The 13,120-nt window shown below is 51.2% G+C and overlaps 2 protein-coding genes across 2 annotated transcripts; both read right to left on the reverse strand.

Moving 5' to 3' along the window:
• Positions 1-563: 563 nt before the first annotated feature.
• On the reverse strand, positions 564-4,005 carry b9d2 (B9 domain containing 2). The gene is made up of 4 exons (XM_018736332.2): positions 3,890-4,005; positions 2,780-2,868; positions 2,347-2,472; positions 564-1,164 (listed from the first exon to the last, which is right to left on the reverse strand). The coding sequence occupies exons 2-4, from the start codon at positions 2,865-2,867 to the stop codon at positions 851-853; spliced, it is 528 nt and encodes a 175-aa protein (XP_018591848.2). The 5' UTR covers position 2,868; positions 3,890-4,005; the 3' UTR covers positions 564-850.
• Positions 4,006-6,552: 2,547 nt separating this feature from the next.
• Positions 6,553-9,758, reverse strand: LOC114910169 (uncharacterized). Its single transcript, XM_029250096.1, has 5 exons — positions 9,659-9,758; positions 8,941-9,199; positions 7,571-7,604; positions 7,302-7,473; positions 6,553-6,931 (listed from the first exon to the last, which is right to left on the reverse strand). Exons 1-5 carry the CDS (start codon positions 9,756-9,758, stop codon positions 6,582-6,584), a joined length of 915 nt encoding a protein of 304 aa, XP_029105929.1. The 3' UTR covers positions 6,553-6,581.
• Positions 9,759-13,120: the final 3,362 nt, after the last annotated feature.

Consider the following 13,120-nt stretch of genomic DNA (forward strand, 5'->3'; position numbering starts at 1 on the left):
AGTATCGCAACTGAAACTGCAGATTTGATGCTGTTATTAATTCTTTCAGCTGAAGCTTCTCTCCAGAGCAACTCACAGCGTTAATCGACTTACACTGATATACCCATTTATACAGCAGGGTCATTTTTACTCTGTGAGCTCAGGGTAAAGTACCTTGATACAAAACACTACATTGGGGGGGGATTTGAACCTAATCCCTTGAGTGCTGTAACCACTGCATCCCCTGCTGCAACTAACGTTTCAAGTTAAAATGACGCACAGGGTGCAGAAATAATGGCCCAAAATGTAGTGCATTCAAACTGTAGGGAAGCATCAGCGACTCCTGCTGTCCCCTGGTCTTCCAGAACCTTCTCTCCGTCGTCTCCGGCCTTACGGGCTGGAAGCTCAAAAACTCCTGCTCTTCCTTGTTTGCCCCCAAAACCGTTTCGTGACAAGTGGGTCGAAAGAGGCGGAAAAAGCCGAAGAAGCACAAATACAATGTTACTCGGCAGAAAACGTTCCCTTGAAAACATCTCAAAAGCAAGTAAATTTTAAAGAATAACTTGGAGGCCAAAAAGCTGGTGTTAAAAGTCTTTAATGTGATCGTAAGAAAAGCAGAGACAGTACGACATCCAAAGACAAGTAAAAAAAGAAGTTAAAAAACAGAAGAATATGAAATGTGTCACAGTCCTGATGATCAAAGAGCTCTTTCCCAAATATATTTCCGATAATTGAGAGGGAACAGGAGGGCCCGTGGTGCCCCCTAGTGGTGGACATCGGACAGGGCCCACCGAGGGGCGGTTCCGGGCGGAGACCGGACCACTTCAGCGGGGCGGGGGCTCTTAGCACTCTGTCGCCCCCCCGCCCCCCTTCAGCTCTCCACGCCGTGCTTGTCAAAGTGGCGCAGTATGATGCCGAGCTCCAGCTCCACCGTTCCCATGGCGACGGTGTGCAGGCGGTACCGGTCGGCCCCGGTGTAGATGACGTCCGGGGAGCGCAGCTGAGGGCCGCCGCCCACGAACATCTGCGCCAGCTGTTCCTGCCAGGAGCCCAGGGGCCTCCAGGTGACGCAGCGCAGCCGGTGGTGGCCGGGGCTCGACGGCACGTGGCAGTAGCCGTAGCCAAAGAGCTCGCAGCGGCCAAACGAGTCCTGGTGCCATACCTGCAGGTGTAACTTGGGCCACCCTGCGAAGGGCAAAGAGCAGCTCAGCCAAACGGTGGGGGTGGGGGGGACTCTGCCACTGAGCTCGTCGACGGAGCCCCCCCGCTCACAGCCTCTTACATCATTTTACATCGTTCCTGCTTTTCTTTACTTGTCACCCGTAAGACGCCTTGCAGGAGGTGCACAGAACGTCGTCCCCTTCAGCTTTATTATTTAGCCCGTGTTATTAATTATTATAATTATTAATCCCAGGATCTGATCTGGTGGCCATCAGGTCACAGTGTTGCGCTTGTATTTATATTCATTTACGTGACAAAGCAACTCCGGGTGTTGAGCTACTTACCCTGCTTTACCCATTTGAACAGCTTACACTTTTTTATAATTTAATTACAATGTTTACTCCACGGGGGTGCGGTGGTGCAGTGGTGCAGTGGGTTGGGCCAGGTCCTGCTCTCCGGCGGGTCTGGGGTTCGAGTCCCGCTTGGGGTGCCTTGCGGCGGACTGGCGTCCCATCCTGGGTGTGTCTCCTCCCCCTTCGGCCTTATGCCCCGAGTTGCCAGGTAGGCTCCGGTTCCCTGCGACCCCGTATGGGACAAGCGGTTCGGAAAGTGTGTGTGTGTGTTTACCCTGCCGGTTGAGGGTGAGGCCCTTCATGAGGGATGCTAGAATTGGAACCTGCACACTCAAGAGGCGGCAGCTCCAGCCACTGCACCACCTGCTGCCCAAAGTCACTCTTTTGACGGCAGAAGGGGGGCGACGAAGACGAAGCTCTTGGACGCGACTGATTGTTTCAGTCTGAACGACAAGCCCTTAACCGTTTCTCCGACTGAGACGGAGGACGTTACGAGCGTGACTATGAGATGATCGCTGAAGAAGATAATAATGAATAATTAACATATTCAAACATTACCCTGCAATAATTCAGTAATTTTTCTCATTTTTAATTTTTTTGTAACTTTGTCATTTTTCCTAGGCATTTTAATTCCTTTTTGGTGACATATACTTCCTCGGGGAACCAGTTGTTTTTTCTTCCAGTAGCGATCGTTCGACCCCCCACACAGGGCGGCCTCAGGTTCGAGGCGACGCCGCCGTGAGGAGCGGGCGAACGCGTTCCGGCGTTCGGACGGAAAACTCGAAGGAAACGCCGACTTGCCGAGGCGCCCGACGGCACACGCTGCTCGAACCCGGACGAGGAGCTCCGTTACCTTGCAGCCCCTTGGTGGCGTAGTGCAGGTCGATGGGGTGGCTCCAGAAAGCCGTGTCCGACGCCTGGGGACAGTCCACCTGGGTCTGCCCCTCCCGCAGGCCAGAGAGCAGGTGCCACGCCCCCCCTGGAGGGCAAACAGGCGGGGCGGGGCGGGGCGGGACAGGTCACACACACACTGTACTTACACCATGCGTGTGTTCTGCATTAGTTTGCGTTTCTGCAGGGCACTCTAGACGTCGGAGGTCACAAGCGCCAAATTTCCAAAATAGGGTTCCACTGGGGGGGTACGGCGCGCGTCTCCATGTTTGCGTGTGGAGCAGAAGGGTAACATCTGGGGAAAAGCGCACTGCAATACAGTCGCTAACCATCACCATGTTCAAAGAAGCGGGATTTAGCCCTGGGACCCGGGTTCCGGGTTCGAGGGCCAGTACCTGTGTGAACCCCCCACTTGCAGAAGAGGCTGCTGCGAGGGAATCCGCTGGCGCCAACTATCTGCCCAATGATGTGCAGCTCAGCCATCCTGCAGGAGCGGACAAGTGTAATTATACACACGTTAAGTATCGCGCGCGCACAGACACACACACACACACACACACACACACTTAAGTGGTAATGTGCGTTTTCCAAAATCAGACCATTTTTATACTTGTTTTGTACGATTACACACCTAGCAGACACTTTCCTCCAATATCAGCTGCGTTAAGATACTCAGTTATTTACCCCTTAATTTACAGTTTTACTGGAGCAGTTTGGGGTAAATACCTTGTTGTTACCTGGTTCAAGGTACTACAGCTCATTATGTCTTTCATGTGCAACTTCTGCAAATCTTGCATTTTTAATTCGATTAGGGCCATGTTTCTTGAAAAAAATTCACTACATTATTTGACAAATAAATTAAATAACACCTCGAGCTCGTGTGTTATCCAAGTTCTGCCAAACTATTCTTTTTCATCTCTAAATTGTGCGACACACAGCTGGGGAATCGCAGAATCATCATCATCATCATCATGTGCTGGTGAACTGGACTCTCATAAAACAAACCTTTACTTTCGGTCCATTTCAAGGCGCCAGGTGATCAGATGCGTTTTCTCGTAAGTGCGAGTTCGTCGCTCGTTGTGCGATCTTTGCGCTACAAATCGCGTGCGACGAGCGAGACGGCGGCACGTTCATAATCGTTTCGTAGTCGTGCGTGATCACTTGTATATGAGCTGGATAGTCTCCTGTACAGTTCTTTATTTTATTTTATTTTATTTCTATTACACAGCTTTAAGCACATTCAAGCACAGTGGAAAAGGAAAATATTTAAATCATGCTGCAGAATGTACATATTTCGAACCAAACTAAGTAAACAGAGTGATACATGACTCATATTTAATAATTATGCTGTATTCCAGGTAGTAGTTTACCATCCATCGCATCATGCCGCTGTTCTCTGAGTATTACTAATAATTTATTAGCTGCCTCGATCATTTTGAAAATACAAGCAATGAGCCATGAAGACACGCATTAAAGGCTAGGAAATACCATACGATCAAAACTACCTTTGTTTTTCATGGAAGGTGCACTTTGTATTTTCCTTTCGCGGGTTAAGCGACTAATCCCGTTGTTTACGGCGACCCTCCATCAACGCGGCTCCAGCACCGCCACTCGGACTCACTCCCCTAGTAACCCTTCGTTGACCTATCCCGTTCCACTTCTGGATCACATGACGTGATCTAGCCAATCAGACCTCCCCTCAGTGATCCCGAGCCACTTCCTTAGCAACCCCACATCGCGCAATCCTATTGGTGTGCATCACATGACAGCTCTCCGCCTATGAATTTAGAGAATACTGAGGGGTGTAATGACCCTGTTGAACCGCTAGGGGCCGTCGTTCGAAACTAGATATCAAATGCAAATATAACTGACCCGCTAGGACTGAAATGCGTTTGTATTTTTACATATTTTTCTCGAACTTCACTTTGAGCTATATAAAAATGGTAAGTAACATAAAATGAAGGAAACAGAAATAAGGCAAATTGTTATTAAAAGCAGTTAAGGGGGTGCGGTGGCGCAGTGGGTTGGACCACAGTCCTGCTCTCCAGTAGGTCTGGGGTTCGAGTCCCGCTTGGGGTGCCTTGCGACGGACTGGCGTCCCGTCCTGGGTGTGTCCCCTCCCCCTCCAGCCTTACGCCCTGAGTTGCCGGGTTAGGCTCCGGCTCCCCGTGACCCCGTATGGGACAAGCGGTTCTGAAAATGTGTGTGTGTGTGTGTGTTATTAAAAGCAGGGAGCTGCGGTGGCGCAGTGGGTTGGACCACGATCCTGCTCTCCGGTGGGTCTGGGGTTCAAGTCCCGCTTGGGGTGCCTTGCGATGGACTGGCGTCCTGTCCTGGGTGTGTCCCCTCCCCCTCTGGCCTTACGCCCTGTGTTGCCGGGTAGGCTCCGGTTCCCCGCGACCCTGTATGGGACAAGTGGTTCTGTGTGTGTGTGTGTGTGTGTGTGTGTGTGTGTGTGTGTGTGTGTGTGTGTGTGTGTGTGTGTGTGTGTGTGTGTGTGTGTGTGTTATTAAAGGCCGGATGTGGACTGATTGATCACCGGCATACGGAGCTGTAGACACTGTGGAAGTGAGTTGAACGCCGGCGGTCCGTCCCACAATCCTCTCTGTCCGGGTGCCTCCTGCTGCCGTCCAACGTGTCACGCGACAAATGTTTGCCAACAGACAAGCACGTGAAAACCGAATTCGCAACTGGGAAAATGTTTGTATCTCGGAGAATTTGTAACTCCAAAGCTGGGAACACGAACGAAGAAGCGACTTCCTTCATGCAAGAGATACGTCAGCAGGCGAAGCAAGGTCGTTGACACGCGCACACGCAACCCGCACTCGCCGCCACTTTAGGCCTTGTGCTGGAATCGCCAGTATGAGGTGGGATCGGAACCCACTGGCTTCCTCCTCTCTGCATTCCCACGCGCTGTAAGCACACCCCGAAGGGTACCGTGCGCGCGCTTGTGCCGCGCAAACAGCTTAATCCCATGAGATTACAGCGGGACAACATCTGGGTTTACGACATCTGGGTCTGCAGATCAGCGCAGCAATTGGACACGCATGATAGCAGGAGCGGGATTTGAACACTTAAGCACCCGGACTCATGCACTCACACTAATGTGTTCCACCCCCACCGGACGGGAGCTTCGGTTCAGCCGAAGCCCACATCCCGAGGAACCGCTCTCTAAACCAGCAGCAGGGGGCGCGGAGCTCACGGTTCCAAGCGCGTGCGTTCGAATCCCAGCTCCCGACGTAGTACCCTGGATCAACATATGTACCGTGAACCGAGTAAAAATTTACCGTATTACATAAAGGGGTAAGTCAGAGTAATTTAGTGCTGTAAATTGCTTTGAACAGAAGCATCAGATAAATTAATTATTAATTTTTAATTAATAAAACAGCAGATTCTATTCTGCTGTTTCACTTTTTATTAATACTTAATAATTGTTATAATATATAATAAAAAGTTAAAATAATAAAGAATAATGATATATAAATAATAAAGTTAACTGAATTATAATTACTTAATAATAATTAATTGAATCAATACAATTTAAAATGAAAGTGCTCATTTCAAAGCTGTGATTCATCGGAGACTCCAGGATGTTCAAGGCCGAACGGAGTAAAACTGTGTGAAACGTGTCAGTAATAATCATAATAACAGCACTTTGCCCAATTCCAGCTCAGTGTATTAATACCGTCGTTACAAACGGAGCCGCGCCGGGTTTATGAACACCCAATTTTTATGTCATTTTATTTTGTTATTTCAGATTTTTCTTTTCATTTTTCTTTACTTCAACGGCAAGAAAACAGGATTAACAAAAACTGGGGTAAAAGTGGGTAAAAGTGGGTTGGTGGAGATGGAAATGAAGCAAAAGTGAATCTGGGGGGGGCACAACACATTAGTCATATATTAATATGTAATATGACACATTAGTGACAATTAGAAAGGGAAATGTGAAAAGAGAAGACCTGCAGGGTCAAGGTGAGTCACACACACACACACACACACACACACATCACAGTTCCCTGGGGAAGAAAGGAAACGTTTGTTTATCACCCAAATATTGTACGAAAGAGGAAGTTGGAACATCGACTCGCATCATATTTCTCCGTTCCATGTACACAGGCGCTCCTTCGTGTCCCTTCCAACCCGTACCCTGTTTTACTCTCTCTCCGGCCCTAAAATACAGGGTGTTCTGGCGAGGCCCTAGAAGGCGAATCCCCCGCAGTCGAAGGCGTCGAAGTCAGAGTCGCCCTCGAAGTCGAAGCTCTGGAAGTGCGCCGAGTCCACGGACTGGCCGCAGGCGTGGAAGGTGCCCTCGGAGCCCAGGTCCGAGAAGTCGGCGGAGGGGGGCGGGTTCGGGGCGGGGGCGTCGCGGGGGGCCGCCGAGCACGAGCCCAGGTAGCCGAGGGCCGAGGAGGCGGCCGCCCCTCCCATGAGCAGGTAGACGGCGCGTACGGCCCGCACGTCGCTTCTGGTCCCGTGGCGCAGGCAGTCGGCATAGCGCTGAGGAGACGCCGCCTTCGCGTTCTTCGGGCTGCGGGGGGACCGGCCGCCTGTGGGGGGGGGGGGTCAGCGGGCGTCACCTTCCTCACCTGGAGCGCCGCACCCGCACTTTAGCACGTTTCCTGAGATGTCGCTACAGTCGATGGGAACGCGACCTGACCTCAGCCGAGCACACGCCGCAAATATTATTTTTATCTCAACATGTCATCGTTATAACGGAAAGAACCGGAAAAGCGGACCTGCGACGGGTAAAAGAAAAAATCATGTCATTATGTGAAATCATGAAGTTGGCTGGAAACAGCAGGTGTCGGGACCGAGTGGGAAAGCAGCGCGCACAAACGCACACACAGCTCCCTGAAAAAGGACTCTAGGCGCATTCTCTAGAATGTTCTGAGAGCGAGGGGCACCGAGATCTCTCACCTCTGTCTTTGCCGCCCGCCCCTCCCGGGGTGGAGGGCTCCCTGTCGCCGAAGCGGGGGCTGCCGGGCTCTTTATCCACGCTGTACTCGGGGAAAGGACCTGGGTCTCTGTCGGTGATGCAGGGGGTCGGAGCCCGGTGTCGCCTGCAGTTCCGCTGGGGCGACGCGACACTCTGCGCAGGACAAACACAGGACAGGCGCCCCCTGCAGACGGTATCGCGACACGGCGACGGCGATTCGCGTACGACGAGCGGGAGGCCGAGGACTCACCTCCCTCACCTTCCTCAGCAAGTTCAGCCAGTGGCTGCGGAGAGAAGACAAGGAGCGAAGGGTTCATGGAGGATCGAGCGCCGAGAGACACTTCGAACGCAAACACTCCAGTTACGAACTTCCAAAGATACAAACAATTTCCACAGCTGCGCTTCCGCATCCCGACACTAGTTGGCAGCCAAGAGCCGCATGGATTCGTCTCACTTCCACAGTGTTTATCACTTTCGTCAGTGATCGGTACCAAGGTGAAGAGCCGCACGCCCTCATGGAACAAATCAGTCGGCATTCGGAACTAAAGGGTTGCCATCAAAACAAACATAAATTTGTGGCGATGACACAGTTCCACCTTCAGCCATTTTAATTTTAACGCAACTCAAAGTTTTTCAGAAGTTAAATGTCTTGCAGTGTATTTTTATTATAGCTGTATCCGAGACTTTTACCGAACCTACTCAGCAAGTAAATCAAGGTATACGCCGATCAGCCAAAACACTGAAACCAGCCGCCCAATATTGTGCAGGTCCCCCTCGTACCGCCAGAACAGCTCTGACCCGTCGAGGCCCGGACTCCGCAAGACGTCTGAAGGTGTCCTGTGGTATTTGGAACCAAGTCGTCGGCAGCAGATCCTTTAAGTCCCTTAAGTTGCGAGGTGGGGCCTCCGTGGATCGAACCTGTTTTTCCAGCACATCCCACAGATGCTCGATGGGATTGAGATCTGGGGACTTTGGAAGCTGCGATGCATTGTGTGTTCTGACCCCTTTCTATCACGTCCGGCATCAAGGTTCTCGGCAATTTGTGCTACGGTAGCTCTTCTGGGGGATCGGACCAGACGATCTAGCCTTCGCTCCCCACGCCCATCAATGAGCCTTGGGCGCCCATGACCCTGTCGCCGCTTCCCAGGTTCTCCTTCCTCGGACCGATTTCGGTAGGTACCGACCACCGCATACCGGGAACAGCCCACAAGACCTGCCGGTTTGGAGATGCTCTGACCCAGTCGTCCAGTCATCGCAATTTGGTCCTTGTCAAAGTCGCTCAGATCTTACGCGTGTCCATTTTTCCTGCTTCCAACACATCAAATTCAAGAACTGACCGTTCACTCGCTGCCTAATATGTCCCACCTCTAGACAGGTGCCACTGTACTGAGATAATCAATGTTATTCACTTCACCTCTCAGTGTTTCAGTGTTGTGGCTCATCAGTGTTTGTCTGTTTTTACACTTTTACTGACTGTATAGATAATGAGGCAAAGTGAGAGTGACCGGATGCTGACGAATGTTGCACATATTGTTTCAAGTTAATAAAAGCCCTGCGATGGACAGGCGACCCCCCCGCAGGACGAGCACATCGGACAGAACCCCTCCCCCTTCCACGCACCTACAGTCATTGGGATTGTCCGCCAGCAGCAGCAGGAACTTGTCCTGGGGTAGGATTAGCGCAAAGCAGCAGTCCCTGCGGCCCCCGGGGGGCAGGCGGGGCAAGTCCAGGATTTCCTTGCCTTCGACAATGGCTTCGCAAGCTCCCTGCAGCGCCACCACCTGGTCAGGGGAAGAATCGGCGTCCCGGCACACCAGCACACTGCCCTCTGCTGTCAGCACGAGGTACCGCTCCTTCCACTGTTTGAACACGAACCCCCCTGAGGGAGGAGGAGAGTCGGGTGGGCGTGGGGGTGGGGTGGGCAGGGGATGCCAATGAGAGAACGTGTGTTTTGTGTGGAAGTGCCTGAGAAGCAAAAATGAATCGCTTTTCACAAAAGTACAGGCAACAAGTTTCATGGGAGCCCCAAAGACAGAGGTTCGAATTCGACCCGCCGCTCTAGTAGCCTTGATCAAGGTACTTACCCTGAACCGATGCAGTATAAAGGACCCTGCTGCGCAAATGGGTAAATCCCTGTAAGTTGTTTTCACGCATCGGATAAACAAATACGAAGGTGTCTGTGATTGGTGGACGACAGAGGGGGGCGGAGCCACCCGGCAGACGTACGGCGATGTGCGGGGAGGCGACTGCACAGCATCCATCTACTCTGCCGTGTCGCCTTGACACTGAACGCGCGTGCAGACCACCCGCCACCCGTGTGCGGGCCGCAAAGACGCACCGTACCCACGAACGCGCACCAGGCCGATGGCGTCCAGGCTGTGCTCGCGCGCTTCGGAGCGTCTCACGTGCAGCCAGAACCGAATTGACAAGCTTTTCATTCGTATGCCAGCAGACCAGGGCGAGGCCTCGTTTGCATACGGTTTTACGACAACGCGGCGGGGGGGAGAGGGGGCTCCTTCGGTGCTCCGCGTTACGAACGACGACCTCGCCGAGCGAAAACCGAAGGCGTACGGCGCATGCGGGCCTTCGACGTCCTTCGTCATCCTTCGTCCAGCCGTCCAACCTCGCACCAAAAACATCTAGACGGCCGCCCGCAAAGTGGTGCCGACGACTGCCCCGCAGTAAAAACATGGTACAGCCGCTCTCCTGAACCTTCAGAAGCATTCGCTTCACCCACAGTAAAATTTCTCTCGTTTACTGTCGCTATTGGGCAGCGCGTATATATTTACCACAGTAAGCGATGTGGGGAAAAACCACTTTCGCTGAACATGCAACAGCATCTCTACTCCCAGAAACTGAATATGCAAATATTCCCATTTATCTGACACTTTTCTCCAAAGCAACTTACAGTGTTAATCCACCTACAATTATTTACCCTTTCGTACAGCTGGGTAATGTTACCGGGGTAAGTACCTTGCTCAAGGGGACTACAGCTGGGGATCAAACCTGTAACATTAGGGTCCAGAGGTAGTAACCTTAACCACATCGCCACCAGCCGTCCCTAACATGACCGTAAACACCCGGGCAAAAGCCCAATAATAACAATAACAACAACAACAACAATAATAATAATAATAAGAAGAAGAAGAAGATGAGTAAATGGATCAGGTAAAGATGAAGCACTGTTGCTCCCAGTCAAAGGTCAAAGGTGAATCATTTCGCCGAAACGCCGACATGTACCGTCCCGCGAGGCTGAACCCCAGAAGGGTTTGTGTTCACAATCACAGAACGTCCCTTAGAGTGACCCAACAGCGCGGTCACATCCTGTCGCTCGTCTTCCTCGTGCTTTTTGCCCCGCAGCAAAACGTTTCGGTGATGGAGCACAATAAAAATGTGGTGAATTTTAAAAAAAATCCAAATTCTAAACACAGAGAAAACGAATTTACCACAATCTGCAGGCAAAAGTGCAGTTTTTTTTTTTTTACCATATTTCCTGAGGAATCCAGAGTGAATCCCGGCGACGCTCATGTCAGCGGTCAGTCGCCATCGGAGTCGCAGCAGCGGCAGGACAGAGAAACGGGAGCAGGAGAACAGAGTGCGGGGGGGGGGGGCGAGGGAAAACACGGTAAACGGGCGAGCGACGGGGAGAGGGAGAGGAGACGCGTGTGCAGTGGAGAGCGCGGTAATCCGAGCGCCGCTGGGCCTCCCGCCTCAATCCCCTGGCCTGCGATGGGATTGAGGCTCAGGTCCCGGGGACGAGCGGAGCAGATGAGAGATGAGCGCAGGCTGCTCGTCATAATCAGGGTGAATATGAGGAGAAATGCGGTAAAGTCTTGGGACAGGATTTTCTCAATTCACCAGATGTCACTTTCTCTTCTGGGCCCTCACACACACACACACACACACACACACACACACACACACACCTGCACATCCCCCAATGAACGTGGCAGTGAGTGCAATATGCTAAATTATTCCAGAAACTGAACCAACCCCCGTGTCCCTTAGTTTTACCACAAAACGGGGTAACACTGGTTAAGCCAAGTAGGTAATATTTCATACGTAATATTTCATACCGGAATAATGACCATATTTTCTTCTCTGAGTTCATTCAGACACAAAAAATACTTAATGTTCCTTATTTGTTTAATGGTGCATAATAAATTATCTTTAATTAATGTTAATTGGTCATTTTAAAGGGCCAGAAACAGGAAAAAAGAGAGTAAATCTCATCTCCGCCCTCACAGCACTGGTGCAGAACAAGGGACACATGAAGGATTCAGACATTATGAAAATTAACTTTATTAAAAATTCATATTAATCTGACACTTTTCTCCAAGACAAATTTCAGTGTAGAGCTACTTACCCTGATTTACCCATTCATACAGCTGGGTAATTTTTACTGTATTAATTCAGGGTAACAACTGTGACCAAGGGTATTACAGCAGGAGGTGAGATTCGAACCCGGGTCCTTTGAGTCCAGAGGCAGCAAGTGCTAACCGTTGCACCCCCCTGCTGCCCCCAACACGAGAACAATGTCTGTTGAGTGTAGTCTACGTGTGTGTGTGTGTGTGTGTGTGTGTGTGTGTGTGTGTGTGTGTGTGTGTGTGTGTGTGTGTGTGTGTGTGTGTGTGTGTGTGTGTGTGTGTGTGTGTGTGTGTGTGTGTGTCATCTGTAACCCTCTTCACACGACCACGACCGCACAGGCACTCAGGGCTTAGGCAAGGGATGACCGCAGAGCAGGGAGACCGTGCTGCCATTTCATTCCCCAGCTGGGATTAGCGGCTTTGGGCAGCAGGGGAGCGTGGGGGGGGCCGGGGGGGGGGTGTGTGTGTGTGTGAGGGGTGGCTGATCCCTCCATAATCCCCACTGTCCTACATGCTCCCCATTTGTTATCACCAGGGCAGTAGGACGGTGACGATGTGAGGAGGAGTGTGTTCCTCACCTGCTGTATATATATATATATGTGTGTGTGTGTGTGTGTGTGTGTGTGTGTGTGTGTGTGTTCCATATGGAATATATTTACGCTTTATATGTAATTTGTGTCTATTAAAATGTCAAATGAAAAGCATATCTCCCACAATCTGCCACTGTGTCCCATCCGCTGCTCCACAGGTGACGCACATGAAGCGAGGGCTGCTGGACACACACACACACACACACACACACACACACACACACACACACACACACACACACACACACACACACACTCACTCAGACCATCCCTGCCACTGCGGCCTCTTTTCGCTCATGTTACCGCGGTTCTCCGGGGCTCCTGCCAAACAGTGATTCTCTTCACTCTGAACGAAATTCTGATGAAAAGGTCAAAGAGTTCGGTCCGAAAACGACGGCCTCGATGAGGATTACCGCGAAACACGGTATGTTTCTGCTATTAGATATACCGTATGTGAAAAAATACTGAGAACAGAGTACGTGTTGGATGGCTTTTGTTAGCCATTGAAAAATTACACCAAATCGGGGCATTTTTTCAGTCGAGATGTTTTCAAGGAATAAAGGTAAGCGAGGAAAGGTAAACAAGGTAAACGTGGGGAAGGTGTGTCATGTTTAGGGCCACTAAAATTAGCCAGCTGTATAAAGGGGTAAATCAGTGTAAAAGCGATTGTTTCACATGAGGAGCGACAGTACAGTAAAGTACCCTACACTGGAGCGCAGTACAGTATTGCTGGTGTCTCAGCAGCGGCCCAGACTGCGCTGCACTTCCGCCTCTGGCCACGAGGGGGCAGTACTGCCGATACCGTCAATATCGCCAAATACCGCCAGTACCGCCAGGGACCCG

This window comes from Scleropages formosus, chromosome 3 (assembly GCF_900964775.1).
Source record: "Scleropages formosus chromosome 3, fSclFor1.1, whole genome shotgun sequence".
NCBI lineage: Eukaryota > Metazoa > Chordata > Actinopteri > Osteoglossiformes > Osteoglossidae > Scleropages > Scleropages formosus.

Bases quoted from the DNA above. Each gene is read 5' to 3' on its own strand.
- b9d2 (XM_018736332.2), bottom strand. From the start codon at position 2,867: ATGGCTGAGCTGCACATCATTGGGCAGATAGTTGGCGCCAGCGGATTC. The intron at 2,473-2,779 runs GTACTGGCCCTC...TTTGCCCTCCAG, and splicing joins CAAGTGGGGGGTTCACACAG to GGGGGGCGTGGCACCTGCTC. The intron at 1,165-2,346 runs GTAACGGAGCTC...TGCCCTTCGCAG, and splicing joins CGCCACCAAGGGGCTGCAAG to GGTGGCCCAAGTTACACCTG.
- LOC114910169 (XM_029250096.1), bottom strand. From the start codon at position 9,758: ATGAAAAGCTTGTCAATTCGGTTCTGGCTGCACGTGAGACGCTCCGAA. The intron at 7,605-8,940 runs GTGCGTGGAAGG...TTCTCTCCGCAG, and splicing joins GACAATCCCAATGACTGTAG to CCACTGGCTGAACTTGCTGA. The intron at 6,932-7,301 runs GTGAGAGATCTC...CCCCCCCCACAG, and splicing joins GGCGGGCGGCAAAGACAGAG to GCGGCCGGTCCCCCCGCAGC.